The sequence below is a fragment of the Anoplopoma fimbria genome, chromosome 10 (genome assembly GCF_027596085.1).
Source record: "Anoplopoma fimbria isolate UVic2021 breed Golden Eagle Sablefish chromosome 10, Afim_UVic_2022, whole genome shotgun sequence".
Taxonomy (NCBI): Eukaryota; Metazoa; Chordata; class Actinopteri; order Perciformes; family Anoplopomatidae; genus Anoplopoma; species Anoplopoma fimbria.
Window position 1 is genome coordinate 20,013,827 of NC_072458.1, and position 15,488 is coordinate 20,029,314.

Consider the following 15,488-nt stretch of genomic DNA (forward strand, 5'->3'; position numbering starts at 1 on the left):
AAACAACAACATAAATACTTAATTATTTTCATCTCAGAAAGCTATGAGCAGTCTAAAAAAAAGCTCTGGTGGAAGAAAATTAGACATTATTTTAGAAATTACAAAAATGTATTTGAAACACAGGTTTTCAATGCAGACAATTCCAAAGCTGTTGTCTGTGGGGTCTAATTGTTTTGCTTCGTGGTGAACTTTTCTGTTAGATAAGTTCTGAAAGTTTAAATCATGAAACAAGCATCCTCACCTTTCAAACTACTTTTTTATGTGTTTAATTAAATGACGCCATTTGAATCGGTGCGAGTTAACTTTGAAATAAAATAATGATTATATAATAATTCAGTATTAACTATGAATATCTCTTATAAGGGTTGTTCAGGTGTTCTGTGAGAGGGTTGAAGGAGCTTCTTATCCATACTCAACAAGCAATTTACTGCTGTGTACGTGGGCAGCAGCAAAATGTATTTCAGACACCTAAAAGTAAGGCCAACCTAAAAAAAATCTATATCAGTACTGTATCAATAAAAAACATTTGTTTTGAGTCTCATGTCTTTAAAGAACATTGATAAAATTCACTTTCAGATCAGTTCCCCGTCAGAAAGGGTGACTACTCTTACGTAGTTTTAAATTAGGATATGCAATATTAGGATAATATAGCTTGTGAAAAATATAGTGTTTTAGATTTCGTAGCTACAGCCTTTATTTCAGTGAGTCAGATACATATTTAATCGACATTTAGGTGAATATAAGTATCCGATCGGACAAATATTGCACCCAATATCCTAAAAACTTCATTGGAACATCTCTTTTAAAACCCATTAATGAGCCACACTGGTTTACATGTTCCTTCATTAACACTGCAGTTTATTTTCAGTCAATAAAACACATGCACCATCCTGCTGGTGTAAAAGATAAAAAAAGCACCACATCCACAGCTAAAAATAGTACCCAACAGACAAAGTATTTAACCCTGTTTGAAGTAAGTTCTCCAGAAACTACACTGACCAGCTGTTGTAGAAAATTATTTAGTGTTTATGGAATTCAAAGAACATATTTATGACCGCCTCATACCAGGTAGAGAATTTGAATATATTGTATTGTGAGACCAACATTGTTTGTTTTGGTCTTGTAATGGGATTTGTTGACAAAATCTAATTAACTTTGAATTAATTCAAATAATTGGATGTTTTTCAACTCCATGAAAAAGCCTTATTTCCAAAATGACATAAAAAGCACCAATTATGAATTCTTACTTTTTCCATCCAATCATTTAGAAGTAATGACTAACTACTGACAAATTTGTATGTGCCAATGGTATAATTACTCCATCATTTGGATGATATATTAACACGTCAAAAATTGAGCTAACATTTAAAATGAAAGTAACAACCAGTCACACTCCCGTCTTACCGGACGATGGGGAGCTTCGTAAACGGCACCGGAGGGAGCTTCAGGCCATCAGGAAGCGTGATGACCTCCATTCCACCCGGACACTTGGACGTGTAGTTCTCCAGACTCTGGGTCACCTCTTTCTTCTCTATAAAGATAGGAGTACATAACAGTAGGAAAATAAATGAGCACATGGCAAAGTACTCCATTAAGACGTATATGTATATACACAATTATCCAAAGATCAGGCAGCAACAACTATGACACAATTCCCTTTAAAGTCCCCCACACTCGAATAATCTGAGGACTGTCTCCACTGTAGAGAGTTCATCTTTGTGACTGTGATATAATTTACCAGACATTAATGACCTGTGAGGTGTCTCGGTCTCCTCTCTGCAATAACAGTCCCAGCCGTCAAGTGAAATCGTAAGTTTTATTGTACCATCAATACCTTTTGAGGGACCAATTACTGCTCACCCAGCCAAAGAATTTGCTTTGGCTTTGCAAGTTTTTCCAGGAGTGTTGATCAAAAGGGGAGAAGGACATTTAGAAAGGCTGCAATGATTTTGTACAGATATATAATCCTCCATGGGATTGCCTTATGATTGCGACACTTATGTATATATATATATAACATTTTGTGTGTTTCTCCACGGCATTGAGCATTAAACTAAAAATGCTGGGATATAGATTAAATCCTTATTGCATAGTCGAAACTCAAAAGATATATGCTGTCTATGTGAGAGGAGATGCTTGTACTAAGAAGTCAAAAGTTTGAGTCCAAGGGTGTTCATGTCTCCTAGCAACAGTAAATACATTCCGAGAAAAACTGTCCACATGAAATATCTGAACAAACTACAACCTTGTTAATACAGACTGGGAGCCAGAGACCAGTAGATCAGAAATACGGTTAGAGGAGTGTGGTGTGAAGGACTGGCTAGAAAGAGGAAAAGGGTAAAGGGAAGGGAAGAATGAATAAAATAGCAAGAGATGAATGTGTGATAGCTCAGTTGTATTCCTGGCTCAAAGCTTTCATGATTTATGGCGTATTCATCCATTGTTTCCTTGTTTGACATGTCTGAGTGGTCCCAACAACCCAACAGGAAGCTGAGAACGGTGGTTGTTTCTGTGAACTGTATAGTGTGATCTCTTTTCTATATAACCGCAAAACTTCAGGGACCAATGAAACCAGAGCACCATCGAAATAGATTCACAGCGGTTTAAAAGTGGAAGGGTAGTTTGTTTGGTTTGTCTTTTTGCAATACTTTAAGGATGACAAAACTGTGACTACTGACTGGTTGTTTCCCCTTATGCAGATGATACATGCATGTCCGTGGTGAGCTTGGTATTGGCTATAGTGTTTGTGGTGTGTTCCATTGCAATGTTTCAACCAAAAGTTGTTTGTTTAGTTGTTCTTTGCCAGTAGTGGCTTCATATGTCAGGGCTCTTAGATAATCAGACCCACTAGAGGGAAAAAAAACTATTTTCTGATTTGTTCCTACTCTGCTTTCCACCGAGCTCGCCGCCCAGACAAACAAGAAACACAGCACATTATTAGGCTGACAGCTGGAACACACTGTCCAGATAAGGAAAGAAATATTATATATCATATTATATATATATTTATATTTTTACACTTAATGAAAAGAGGGGAGAGAAGGTGCAGCTCTTAACACTTCATATGGCTCCCCAAAAATGAAAGGATCTCATCTCAAAGTGTCAACCGTCAAGGGGATGGGTAACAATTGAAGGCAGGATGAAAGGCAACAAGGGTTCTCTGAAAACTGAGTTGTCACCTTGTTGAATGACAGAAGGGGGGGGGGGGTTAAAATCAGCCATCTGTCTAACAAGTTTGTTTACTGCTTATCTTTGTCAGCAACCACGCCATTATTCGTGGACTTTCAACAACTCCACCTGTCCGAATATTCACTTCTCAAAACAATTGTGAAATAATGCTCGTGCCATAGAAATGAGTGTGACAGTAATGAGAGGGCTCAGGTATATTCTGGCAGACGTCTTTTTTTTTTTTTTTTTTTTTTTTACTTAGACACATTAATGCCGCCCAATGTGTCGGTATGGAGCATGATTTGAAAAGCAGCAGGTGTCAATTGAGGTTGTTTGGAAACTATTTTCGCAAGCTTAAGCTCCATGAAATGAAACTTCAAAATGGTTTCAGCTGAAAAGGCTTACTCTTAATATTTAAAAAAGTAGCATCAAGGTCACTTTCAACAAAAACAAATCGTACTCGAAGGATGACAAATCAGAGGAACAACATTAAAAACAATACAAACAACTAACTTAATCAGACACTTATTACGCTGTATTTCCTAACCATCATGCTGCTCAGAGTTAACGCAGTGTATTATGATGCATTCAAGCTCTATTCATTAAATATAAGCAATGGACAAAGGTAAGTTATAACGCAATCATGATGAGTTGTTTCGTTGTTGGCATCAAACAAGAAGGATGTTTTTTGATTTTTTTTTTATCAAAGCAAGTATTTAAACAGAAATACAATCTTTCAGATCCTAATAATTTGAATTGAATGTTTTTTTTTGCAAATAACTACTATAGATGACAAAAAAAAACAAAGGATAGGATAACATTTAGTTTTTTTTTTACACTGACAGTTTACATTGATTTGAACGCGGTTGGTATTATTTTTTGGCACGGTGATTCAAAAAAAATGTTGTCGGACACCTTGCCATTAATTATAGTTATTACAAAAAATATATATATTTAGGGGACCACAGTTATGGAATTCACTGAATGTGATGCTGAAATCACCATCGCCCTTACCAGCTTTGTGACACAGTTAAAGACATTTCTCATTTCATCTTGAACCTTATGGCAAGATGCTTCTGTTGATTGTACATATCTACTTATTCATTTATTTATTTTTTTACTTTTACTGCTTGCTGATGTGTTTTGTGTATGCAGTTATTCTTTGTGTTTAGTGTTCTTTGTTTTGTTTCCTCTTTGATGAGTATTAATTCCATTATTTTTATTTAGTTTTTTTTCAAAATCAAGATAAGATAAGATAAGATAAGATAAGATAATCCTTTATTAGTCAGCGGGGAAATTTCAGGCTTACAGCAGCATAGAGTAAAGTGCACACAAGAGACATAGTAAAGAAAGACAAGATAAAAAATTTAAAATTTAAAATTAAAAAAAAAAAAATAAAAAAGTATTATAAATAAGCAATAAAAACAGTAGAAAAACACAATAACTGAAATATAATATTTACAGACAGAAAAAAACTATTTTAACTAATGATAAGATCAATAAGTTACAAATTACATCTTGCTTAAATTGACATGATAAACAGAAAGTTACCTGAATGAATCAGTCAAATAAATCAGGCATAATAATAATGGGCCATTTTAGGTTTGGTAGAAAATGGCAAACAAGAAGCTGATGGCAGACTGAAGAATGGCGTAGTAACCAAATGGCAAATCAGGCATTAATCACTGAAATGTTATGAGCGGATCGTGAAGTGACTCCTCTATCATTCTCCTGATGCTTCTCACAATTTGATGATATTAATAAAACCTCAGCACTACAGTTAAGGCCCCCCCAGAGACTTCTATATTTGCTCTGCTTGGAGACTTATCATTCTTAGACACTATTTTATAGACACAACTAGGAGGAGGTGAGTCCCGAGACCTGGGGAACATTTTTAAAAAGACATTTATCACGTTATATTGTGAAATGAAAACTACCGACAAACCACAAAACATTTCAATACTTTTATGAATAATTTAGATTTCTCTGGCTTTTAAAAGGAAAGAGCCGGCAGCAAAAATAATAAATAATAATAATAAAAGTACTGCTTGTAGAGTAGAAGCTGAGCAACTGAAAGAGTGGCAATAATCATTCTGGTATGAATTTCGCCATCAAGAAGTAAGCAGCATCAATCATATCCATCGCTGTTTTTGTGAGTTTAAAAGTTTAAAAATGAAGTAGTTACCATTGTTGTGAAAGTACACATCCGAGGCACAATGCAAATAAAGTGTTGATTTACTGATTTAACTATCTACTGCAATGAAATGAATGCAGCAAATCTACAGCATGTATTATGGGATTTATGGCAATAATGTACTTTAGTGTTTCTATAAAGCTTGGGTGTTCACAGGAGTTCAGAGGTCACTATCTTTTAGTCCCTGATGGCGGCGTGAACAGACACAGCAGCTTTGTGCTTCTCCCTTATTTATTCTTTGTAAACATGTGTGGAGTTTTTAATACAATGCACCTTTTGAACACTAACCCCAAGTTGCTTTCATTGCAGCCCACTGCTCCTCCGGGATGGGTTAAATGCAGAGAAATAATTTCCCCATTTGGGACTAATAAAGGATTGATTATTATTATTATTATTATTATTTTAAGACTGTCATTACTGCAGTTTAGTTTAATGACGTTATTGAATTCTAAGTTGCCAAAAGGCTGGATCCTACACTTCTCATGATGCATTTCCATATTCTATTTTTGTTTGACCCAGACTGCCTGGTAAATGTTTGTGTATTTCAAACTACATGACTCCATTTTTTAATTATTGCCAATTTATCTGCACACCCAGCGCCTTTTGAACTGCAACAGAGATTTGTCCCTGGCTGCAGTGAACAACAGTAGAATCATAACAGTAGTTGTTTTGGTTAATGTGACAGTGGTGAGTTAAAAAAAACAATTTGTCTTGGGAGAGCATATTTTCATAAAACTATATAGAGAGTTGTGTAAACAGAATTATTATTTGAAAGTGTGTGCGGCCATGTAAACAACCTCCACTTACAACTTTGGCAAGACTGGCATTAATTAGGCATCTGAACTACTCCAATTAAATAAAAGCAGCAAAATGTTGTTTTGTTTTTTTACATTCCAAATCTGCTAAAATTCAGACCTGCAAACTCATCAGGGGTGAAAAAGGTGACAAAGATTATACGCCCAGTGGTGCTGGGAACTGAAGTAAACTATTTTCCTTATAAAAATAAAAACATTTCAAACACTACGTCTGAAAACTGCTAAACTACTATGGTAACTGTTACTGCACATGTGATTACTGGAGGTATACCTGTCTTTTTAAATAAAAAGTATAACAATGTCTATCATTACCCAGGAAAAACATGAGGATCAGACATTCATATCTCATAAAATGTCAATTTAAAAAAACATAACAGACATCAGCATTTGGTATTATTATTGGATTTCTGCAAACTCCCAAACAAACATACGTCTTTACTACTTGAAGAGGTGAAGGGAGTCATTTTCGCCGAATGATGCAACAATTTCAGTGTTTATTGCAACTGCTCAGTGAAAACATCACTCGTTTTCTCAGAAAATACGTGATGTTTGGTTTTAGGTCGTTTTCGAGGTTTTTTCATTCAGGTTTCAAAGTTGTATTAGTATGAATTTGATTGTGTAACTTCCTTTGTGGTCATCCAGTTTGAAACTGACTTTGGTTACGTTCAGTGGAGGAATGTAACTACGCACATTTACTCAAATAGTGTATGCAAGTAGTAATTCAAGGTACTTTTACTTTACTTGAGTATTCCCTTTTTATCTTACTTTATATTTTTACGCCACTACATCTCAGAGGTGAATATTATACCTTTTTACATCACTACATTTGTCACCTTAAGTTTCTTTTCGGATTACAACTCTTCAAACTTTTCCTGTCCAGTGAAAATCACATATTTTTGGATGTGTTGATTTCATAATGTTTGTGATGAACTGAAAGATGAGATGTTCCTTTATGTGTTGAGAAAATCCTCTTCATCTTAAGCTAAAAAAAACACATTTAAAACTCTTCTTGGATCAGCTGGAAAATGCATCCTCACAAAGCTGAAAACAGGGCAGTTTTTCTGAGATCATTAAAAGTTGACTTTTTGATTAAATGTGTTTCTCAAAGAGAGAGAACATCACAAACTATGATGATCTTATAGAATATGATGCCTTGCTGTAGTTATAAAAGTTATTTTTTCTGAGTGAAAAATGTCCCACTCGCAAAAAAAAGTTTCAATTTATCAAGATTTGTTATCTTAGTTCCCAGCCCAGAATGTTTATCTATAACTAAAGACATCAGTCCATACTGTTTCTATTCAAGTTGCACATTCTAAAGCATTAAATGAAGAGCACTTACTCTTAATGAACCAAAAGTATATTTGACTTCCCTCACACTTTACAGCCAGAATCTCGATTTAAAATGTAAAGAGTTGTGTTTCTATAGATGGTGAGGGTCAGTCATGTCCAGTGGAAACGTGACTTCTCCTCATTCACTCTGCTGCTCTTTTCTTTTCCCCCTCATTGTTGTGTTTTTAATCTCACTCTGCCTTATCACATGATGATGCCACCCTTTTTCATGCAGTCCTAGAATCAGCTGTAATTAACTCTGCCACCTTGTCATGACCCAGAGGGAAAGCAGTTAACCGTCTGAACCCCCGAACATGCCGCTGGGTTTAAAGGGCATGTTTTCTTTTTCTTTAATCGCACAAAATACATATTTAATCATAACCAGAAACTGTAAATACAGATCTTAAGGTCAGATTTTAAAATTTGTGGATGAATCTTGTTTGATGAAAGCTTCAGTCAGGAAAAAAAAAAAAATCTAAGCTTGAAATAGTGATTTTTCATTTAAATCTCCTGTAAAAAAAAAGAAATGTATTCTGTGCTCCTTGACGCAACTGATAAGCCATAAATGAATTAAACTACAGACTGTCTGAGAGGAGGAAACAAGAGAGGTTGTAAGTAGACGTAAATAGTTCATAAAAAAACAGAGAAGAATGGCATATATCAACATATCAATATTTTCAATACAAACTAAGGGGGTGTGATCACGATTTGCCAAAATGAACAAGACTTTAGCAACCAACACTAAAGTGATGTTATCAGAGAGACAATATCTCGAGTGCAAATACCCCATTGGCCAAAATAATCTGCTATTGGTAATGGTTTCTTTATTTTCATTTTCCATTTTTCCAATTTTTGAAGAAAAACGTTGTTTTTCTCACATTCGTGCATCTTTGCAGATTTTTTTTTCTTCAAGAATTCAAACACAGGGTGAGTGACTGATATACAAATGGTCATATTGTGTGTAAAGTGTTCCTTTAATCCTATTTACCTTTTCTTTGTAATGTGTTGTATGTGTTATTTGATGGTAAACATTTGACCACTTAAACTATGAAAATGTCTAAAAGTGTTTTTTTTCCTTTACTTCAATAGCTGTGAGACTTTTACAGCAGAGTCATAAATGTCCTTTCCTGCCCAACTCTATTCTATGCTTGACATATACAGACACATCAAAAGAGAACTATTCCACTTGAGCAACCTACAATAACCTTTCTGACATTTGTATCATATCAAATAATATCAAAATTGCAGACGGGAGTAGAGGCAATCAAAGGAGGGCACCCAAACTACAGTGAACAGCCTCCTAAGCTCCAAAAGTTACACTGAGTAAATATGAAGAGTATTTTTATTCTAGCAAAAAAAAAAATCTTTAGAACTCGACTTGCAAGGTCAGTTTCAGTTACAGTGAGAAAACACTCGTTTGTCAGCGTTTTTTCTAGCCCCTGATGTATGTTAGGATGTAGAGAGGAATATCATTCCAGCAGGACTGTTTCTAATGACACATGTATAAGCAGCACGCTAAACACTCAGTCTGCTGATGTTAAACAGGCCCTATTATGCTATTTTCCGGGTGCATATTTTTATCTCAAGTTACAGTTACAACATGTTTACATGCGTTAATGCCCATAATCCTCCTTGTTTTTCTCATCCTGGCTGTCCTGCAGCACCTCTTCTCACCCTCTCTCTGAAACGCTCCGTTGTAGCGCTTGCTCCTCCCTCCAGAAAGCAAAGTCTGCTCTGATTGGTCAGCTAGCCCGCTCTGTTGTGATTGGTCAATGTTTCACATTTCAAAAAACTCTTCCTCCAGAGCTTCAGCTCAGTCTCTCTCTTTTGTTGTTTGAGGGCCAAACTAGCCAGAAGGAGTTTTACGTCACATCTGTAACATTGTGACCTCATAAAGTTACAGAAGTGAAGGAGAGAATTCAATGGAGCCGTTTCAGGAGCTCAGGAGCTTCTGAGGGGGAGGGTAACTCCTTTTAGGCGTGGACTTCAGGTTTTACACTCTACGGACCTTTTACATGTACAAAAATATATATAACACACTAAAGAAGAGGGAAAAAGTGGAAAAGCATAATAGGGCCACTTTAATATTTAAAAGGAAAGCTTGCTTCATCTTGTTCATACCTCGTCCCCTTCTTCTCCCTCCCTCCCTCCCTCCTCATGCTTCGTAGCCAACCAAGGATTACGCTGGCCTCTATTGTGTGGCCAGTGGACCGTCTGGCTCACACGGCTTCAGTAAAAATCCTATCTCCTGGCTGCACAGGATTTCTGGTCAGAGCACATGTTGCACTCCTGCCAAGAAAAGGCTGGCTTTGTTGTGCATCGCATACTATTAAGCACAAGGTGTAATGCCGCAATCACCAAGGGGACAGGGTGGCTGTTTCTAGATTATTTTTTTCCTGAAGTCTGGTAGCACCTCACACGGTTTAAATTCTACGATGAAAAAAGAAAAGTGTGATATTGCTTATTCTTTCAAGCGTTATTGTGAGCTGACCTTGATCAGACAGGAAGTCCAGCATGGTCTGCAGCAGGAAGGACAGGTGGCGCACAGACAGGCCCGGGTTGCCCATTCGACGGGAGGCGTACACCAGCTCATGAAGGAGGCGCATCTGAACAGCAGCCCAGCCGCGGTGGGTTCCTGAGGGAGAGGAGACAGGGAGGAACTCAGAATTAGATGAGGAGGCTCATTGTTGACATCTAAAGTTCCACATCAGATCAGTAGAGATGCATCTGTAGGAGAATATTCTACATGTGTGATACCGATCATACAAAGACGTTGTATCCCCATAGTAAATGTTTTCTGATATGTGTGAGAAAGCAATCTATGTTGCTCCACCAGTTCAGTATTGTTGTTTTACAATGACAATCCAAATCCTTTAACATACTTTCAACTCTTTCTAGAAAAGCTGTTTTTGTCTGCAAAGGTTTTCTGAAATAACTAACAAAATAAGCTGTTTGAGATCTTTGGTCGACACTTTTAAACAAAACTTTAAGTTTCATTGTTGAACATTATTTGTATTTAATCATACAAAAGTCATGATTTACCTTTTTTTATCAATAAAGCTTTGTTAAAACTTATTAGAGCTGAAGTGATTATTCAAGTTAATAATTTGTCTGTCAGAGCACAATCTGCAATTATTTTCATACATTTTTAGTCATCATTTTTCAAACAAGTAAAGTTCAGTTCAGGATAAATATAGCTGCTCAATTGAGAGGATTTTCTGCTTTTCTTTGTCTTATATGAACGTAAATGAAATATGTGTAGGATGTTGACAAAACGAGCAATTTGATGACATTATTCAACAGTATTTACCTCATGAGGTTTTCTGTCATCCTCTCATTTTCAAAAGCAGCTTTGCATGCACTTTACTTATTAAAAATTGACAGAATAAACTGTGAACTTTTAGCAAAATCATCCTCGTTTTACTCCTGTATTCGAAAAAACAAATGAGGTTATCGAAGTTAGGGTTTAACATTTTATCTGATGCTGTGAATAATAAAGGGAAACAAATAAATTCACTCAACATAAATTTGACCAAATTTGCATATTTATTATACTGATATTGTAAAAAAACATTATAAATAATTAAGTGATAATCATTTTATTTCCCTGCCTTAATGTCAGCACACCTGCACACTGGCTCCTGATAATTACTCTCGAATGTGTTCAGCGACGGTGAACATTAACGCTTGAGAAGCAGCAACAAGTGCGTGACAAACTTTCCTAAGTCTGTATTTGGCACGCTTCACACCCAAAAGGCCACACGTAATTAGATCTAATTCGAGTCTTTTCATTGCAGCCATCTCTGAAAAAACTGAAGCACCCTCCCGTTGCCTGTCACATGTTTTCCAGCGTGCTGCAAACTTGGCCAGTGTTTTTTTTTTTTTGCTCTGCGGAGCTCCACAAGACATCTTAATAGCATTCTAGCCTGACACCAACTGTTACATAAGACCCTCAGCCCCGAACCAGATCCCCTGCTCCACTCCCAGCTGTCGACTGTTGACTCACTAAGTGGGAAAGAAAACTAGAGGAAAGATGCGCTGAGGAGGCCGCGGGGGCCAGAGGGAGGACGGGAGGATATTTGGTAAACACTCTGATGTTACCTCAGCTTAAATACCACTTCCAATAACGTCAAACCAGGCCTGCTTTTGTCTAATCAGCATTTTTTTCTTACAATGGTCATTGTTCATCCTGACTTCTTCTGCCATGTGAACAAAACTGTAAATGCAATTCCTTCATAAGCTATTTTTTTTTTTCCCCCACGTCGTGAAACTGCACCCACTAAGCAGTCTAAAAATAGCTGACTTCCACCTGTCTGCCAAAAACCAGCGCTTATCTGGAGAACAGTAATCCAAAAGGGCACTCTGGATTCTCAGAGAATGTCTCTCGCACACGAAAAAAAAAAAAAAAATATATATATATATATATATATATATTTTCATTTGGGGTATTTTCAGGCCTGAACTGGAGGTGTCTGGCAATCTATTTAACAACAGCGGCGAGATAATGAGCGTGGAGCCGCGGACGAGCAAGTCGCACTGTCATGCAAAACCAGGCTCAAGAAGGCTCTTTACATCTGGGCCGCCTCTGATGAAACTAGGGGAGTGTTTTTCCTAAAGTGCAGGGTGATGAGATGCCACATACTGTACTATTATTCTCCTCCATAATAAACAAGTAAATTATTAAAAGAAACTTGCAAAATGTCTATGGCGGCAGGACACCATGGAGAAGAAGATGTAGCAGAGGGTGGATGTGGAAGAAAAAGGGCCTGCAAGCCACTTAATAAAGCCATTTGTTCCATTGTACATCAGGGAGCAGCATCCTTATTGGAGAGCACCATTGATGCCCATTTTCTTTCTCACTTGAACGCGCCTCTCCAGCTTATTGATAAACTCCCATCTGATATCTTCTGCCATCCCCGTCCCTGTGGGGACTCAAGAGTGGATATGCCGAGAACCTCAGCTGGAACTTGAGCTGATAAATCAGTATGGATCACTTATGATTCAGCACCTTCAAGAGTTATTCGAGCTCACAAGCTCCCTGGATTAATGCTTTCCCTTTTCATCTATAAAGAGTGTCTAAAGAAGGGTCCATGGTCTGGAATATCAATTTAAAGAACTGGCAAAAATTGAGTATGGAATTATTTGACTCAAAGGAAACGTTTCCAGTTCCTGTCCCGTGTTATAACAAAGTGTGAACTTGCATTCATAGATCTTTTTCTTTGTGTTATCCAATTTATCTGGAACCTCAACTCCTTTTTCTCTTATGTTTTACTTTTGAATGATGATTTGCTAAGAAGCCCAAAAAAAGATTAATACTTTTAAGGTCTGCCAACTGCAAAAAGAATGAACCTGTAGAATCAAACAAGTAATCTTTTAGGGAATTGAATTACTGTTCATGGACATATCAGAGAGCATATCCATTATACATGGATGGGAGGGGATGGGAGGATGGATGGATGGACCAAATACTTAATACTCAGTAATATTACACTGAGCTAGAACAAAAGCTCTGGGAGAATCATATCGTGTGTAATGGTCGCGCTAACATCAGCTCTTCTTCTACTCTTCTACAGAGACCCAGGAGTGTTTCCTGTTTCTCCCTCTCTAGTGTGCATGACAGTTGTCAGTTTTCTCCAAAAGTTCCTCTACTTCTAATGCAAAGTTTGCATTAAACATTAAAACGTTACCACATTCTAGAAACACGCAGTATTAGCTGCTACTACATTGAAATTGGTGCTAATATTGCTAGCGTGCTAAGGCGCTTATCACGATTTGCGTCTGACTTCCTACTTGTGCGTTCCAATGATAATACTACCATACTATCTTGTATGCCAGAAAATATATACATTTCTTTTTTACATTTACAAAAAGGCATTGTGCGGAAAAATACCAGGATGTCCTACTGCATCTGGTAACATTTTGCAGAATGCTTTTCTGGCTACTCTGAGAACAAGAGAGAGGTTTGCCTTAAGAAAAGATCATGTTTTGGGTTCAAATAAAGCTTTTCTGGCAGAAAGCCCTCAAGGAAAACTTCTCCCGTGTGATTATTATGACCAACAATCCTCTGTGCAGCGAATATATGAGCAAGAGGGTCAAACCAGTTGGTCCCACCTGACAATTTAATAATTTCATTTGCTAAGTTTTTCTGCTGTTCCAGACACTGTATCCTTGAGTGCCAGGTGCTAGTTTTTGTTGACCCCGACGGGATAACGGGATGTCCTCAATTTAGAGCTCTGTCCGAGAGGTTGGGGAAATTAAGGGGTGGTCTGATCAGCCCTCTGCCAAGCACGCCACAGTTTTGCCTTCTGTTGAACCATCTGGAGTTACAAAGGCACAGTTTCCATGGTTGGCTCTTACAAGCTTCCTCAAGGCAACCAGGATCATACTAAAGGGACCGGAAAATAGATGCACACCTTGTTATAAAGGACTGGATCCAATTCATGACGATTACAGGCTCATGTTTGCAAAAACTGAAAAAGTCGAAATTCACTGAATGTGGGGTAGCTTTATTAATGGAGGGGATTATTAGATAGCAATAAGTAATAGAAAGCTGTTTTGTAGTGTAATGTGCAGGATGTTTGAGAAGCAAAACATTTTAATGACAAAATAAATACTGAGTAATATCTCTTAGTCTACAGGACTGATGTCTAATAATCCCAAAGTTCTTCAGTTTGCTTTCTAGTAAGAAAGCATACATACATTCGATCATAAAAAAGAATGCTGTTCTTTATACATATTCTTCTCTTCTTTTTTTTCAGTTGAGATCATAAGACATCATTTTATTACTAGTTATTTTATCATTTTCGAGTGTAGTAGAGTCATTTGTATTGAAAGATGACAAACGCAGGGCTGCTAGAGAAATAAATGATTTAGTTCATTCAATGTCCCTTAAATGAACAAAGTGCTGTGGAATCAATCAAACTAATCAATTTAGGTCTGCCATAATTCCACAACTAAGAAATTCAGCACCAAAGCACAGACTGAAAGCATTTTCTGCAGATCAGACACAATATTTGGAAGTTTTATATTTACATATGATAAAAAAATGACCCATGTAATGATGCCATATCATGAGGAGTAATCTATTGATGGTAGAAGTTGAGATGTAACTGTGCAGAGAGAAACAGACAGAAACGCATCAGCCATTTGGAAACTGAGAAAATAAATGTTATGAAATAGATGGAGAGAAATATGTATAAAGGAGTAGTAAACCCTGGTCAAGGCCCAGGGTATTAATAGCATTGGTGGGAAGTATCATACAAAACAACCCTTTCATATTTGAAGTGCAAACATTTAACCTCAAACAATCTGCAGCTTGTTTTTTTTTTTATTCACAGTTTATAAAAGAAACTAAGCGAGACATTAAAAGCCCATCTGAGAAAAATCCTCCAACGAGTATCTCTTGAATAAGGGTCAGAAGACATAACGTCCCTGAGCTGTTCACTGTGAGCTCTGTCTTTTGTGTTGCCATTGAGAAGCACTGCAACAAGTAAAAGGTTCAACAGTCTGAAGAACCAAAAAGGGCTTATCATGAGGACCTTACCAAAGAGTGTATAAAAAACCCGGGTCACGTCTAAACTGTGGCTCTCTTTGAGAAAAGTGCTGGCTTGAATGCAGAACACACAGTGGAAGAGAAACACTTGAAAAAGACAGCAGAGCTTGAGTTGGAATGAAGCAATGTGATTCATTCCATATCTATTAAATATGCCTTTACTCTGCCGCCACTCACATAATCTGGAGCATGCAAGAGCGTGCTGCTTTAAGTGTTTGAAAAAAAGATTAATTTAGTGACATTTACTCCTTTTCACGGATATAAAATCAGCCATGCTTGACTCGTGACCCTTAAAATAAATAGATAAGTCTAGCTCTTATTACAGCAATGATTTCTATTCCACATACTGCCATCGTTTTATAAAAGATCCAATTCCCAAAACATGCTAGCATGGTCCATTTGCTGCTTAACACAACGTACGAATTATACA

General features: G+C 37.0%; 1 protein-coding gene across 3 annotated transcripts in view; it reads right to left on the minus strand.

Annotated features, from left to right (window-relative positions):
* trappc9 (trafficking protein particle complex subunit 9) overlaps positions 1-15,488 on the minus strand; it is a 179,408-nt gene that overhangs the window by 149,781 nt on the left and 14,139 nt on the right. For all 3 annotated transcript variants that reach the window (XM_054605757.1, XM_054605758.1, XM_054605756.1), the window contains 2 exons: positions 9,998-10,141; positions 1,405-1,531 (listed from right to left, as the gene is read on the minus strand). In XM_054605757.1, coding sequence (XP_054461732.1) covers positions 1,405-1,531; positions 9,998-10,141 — 271 coding nt within the window. The remainder of the gene's footprint in view (positions 1-1,404; positions 1,532-9,997; positions 10,142-15,488) is intronic.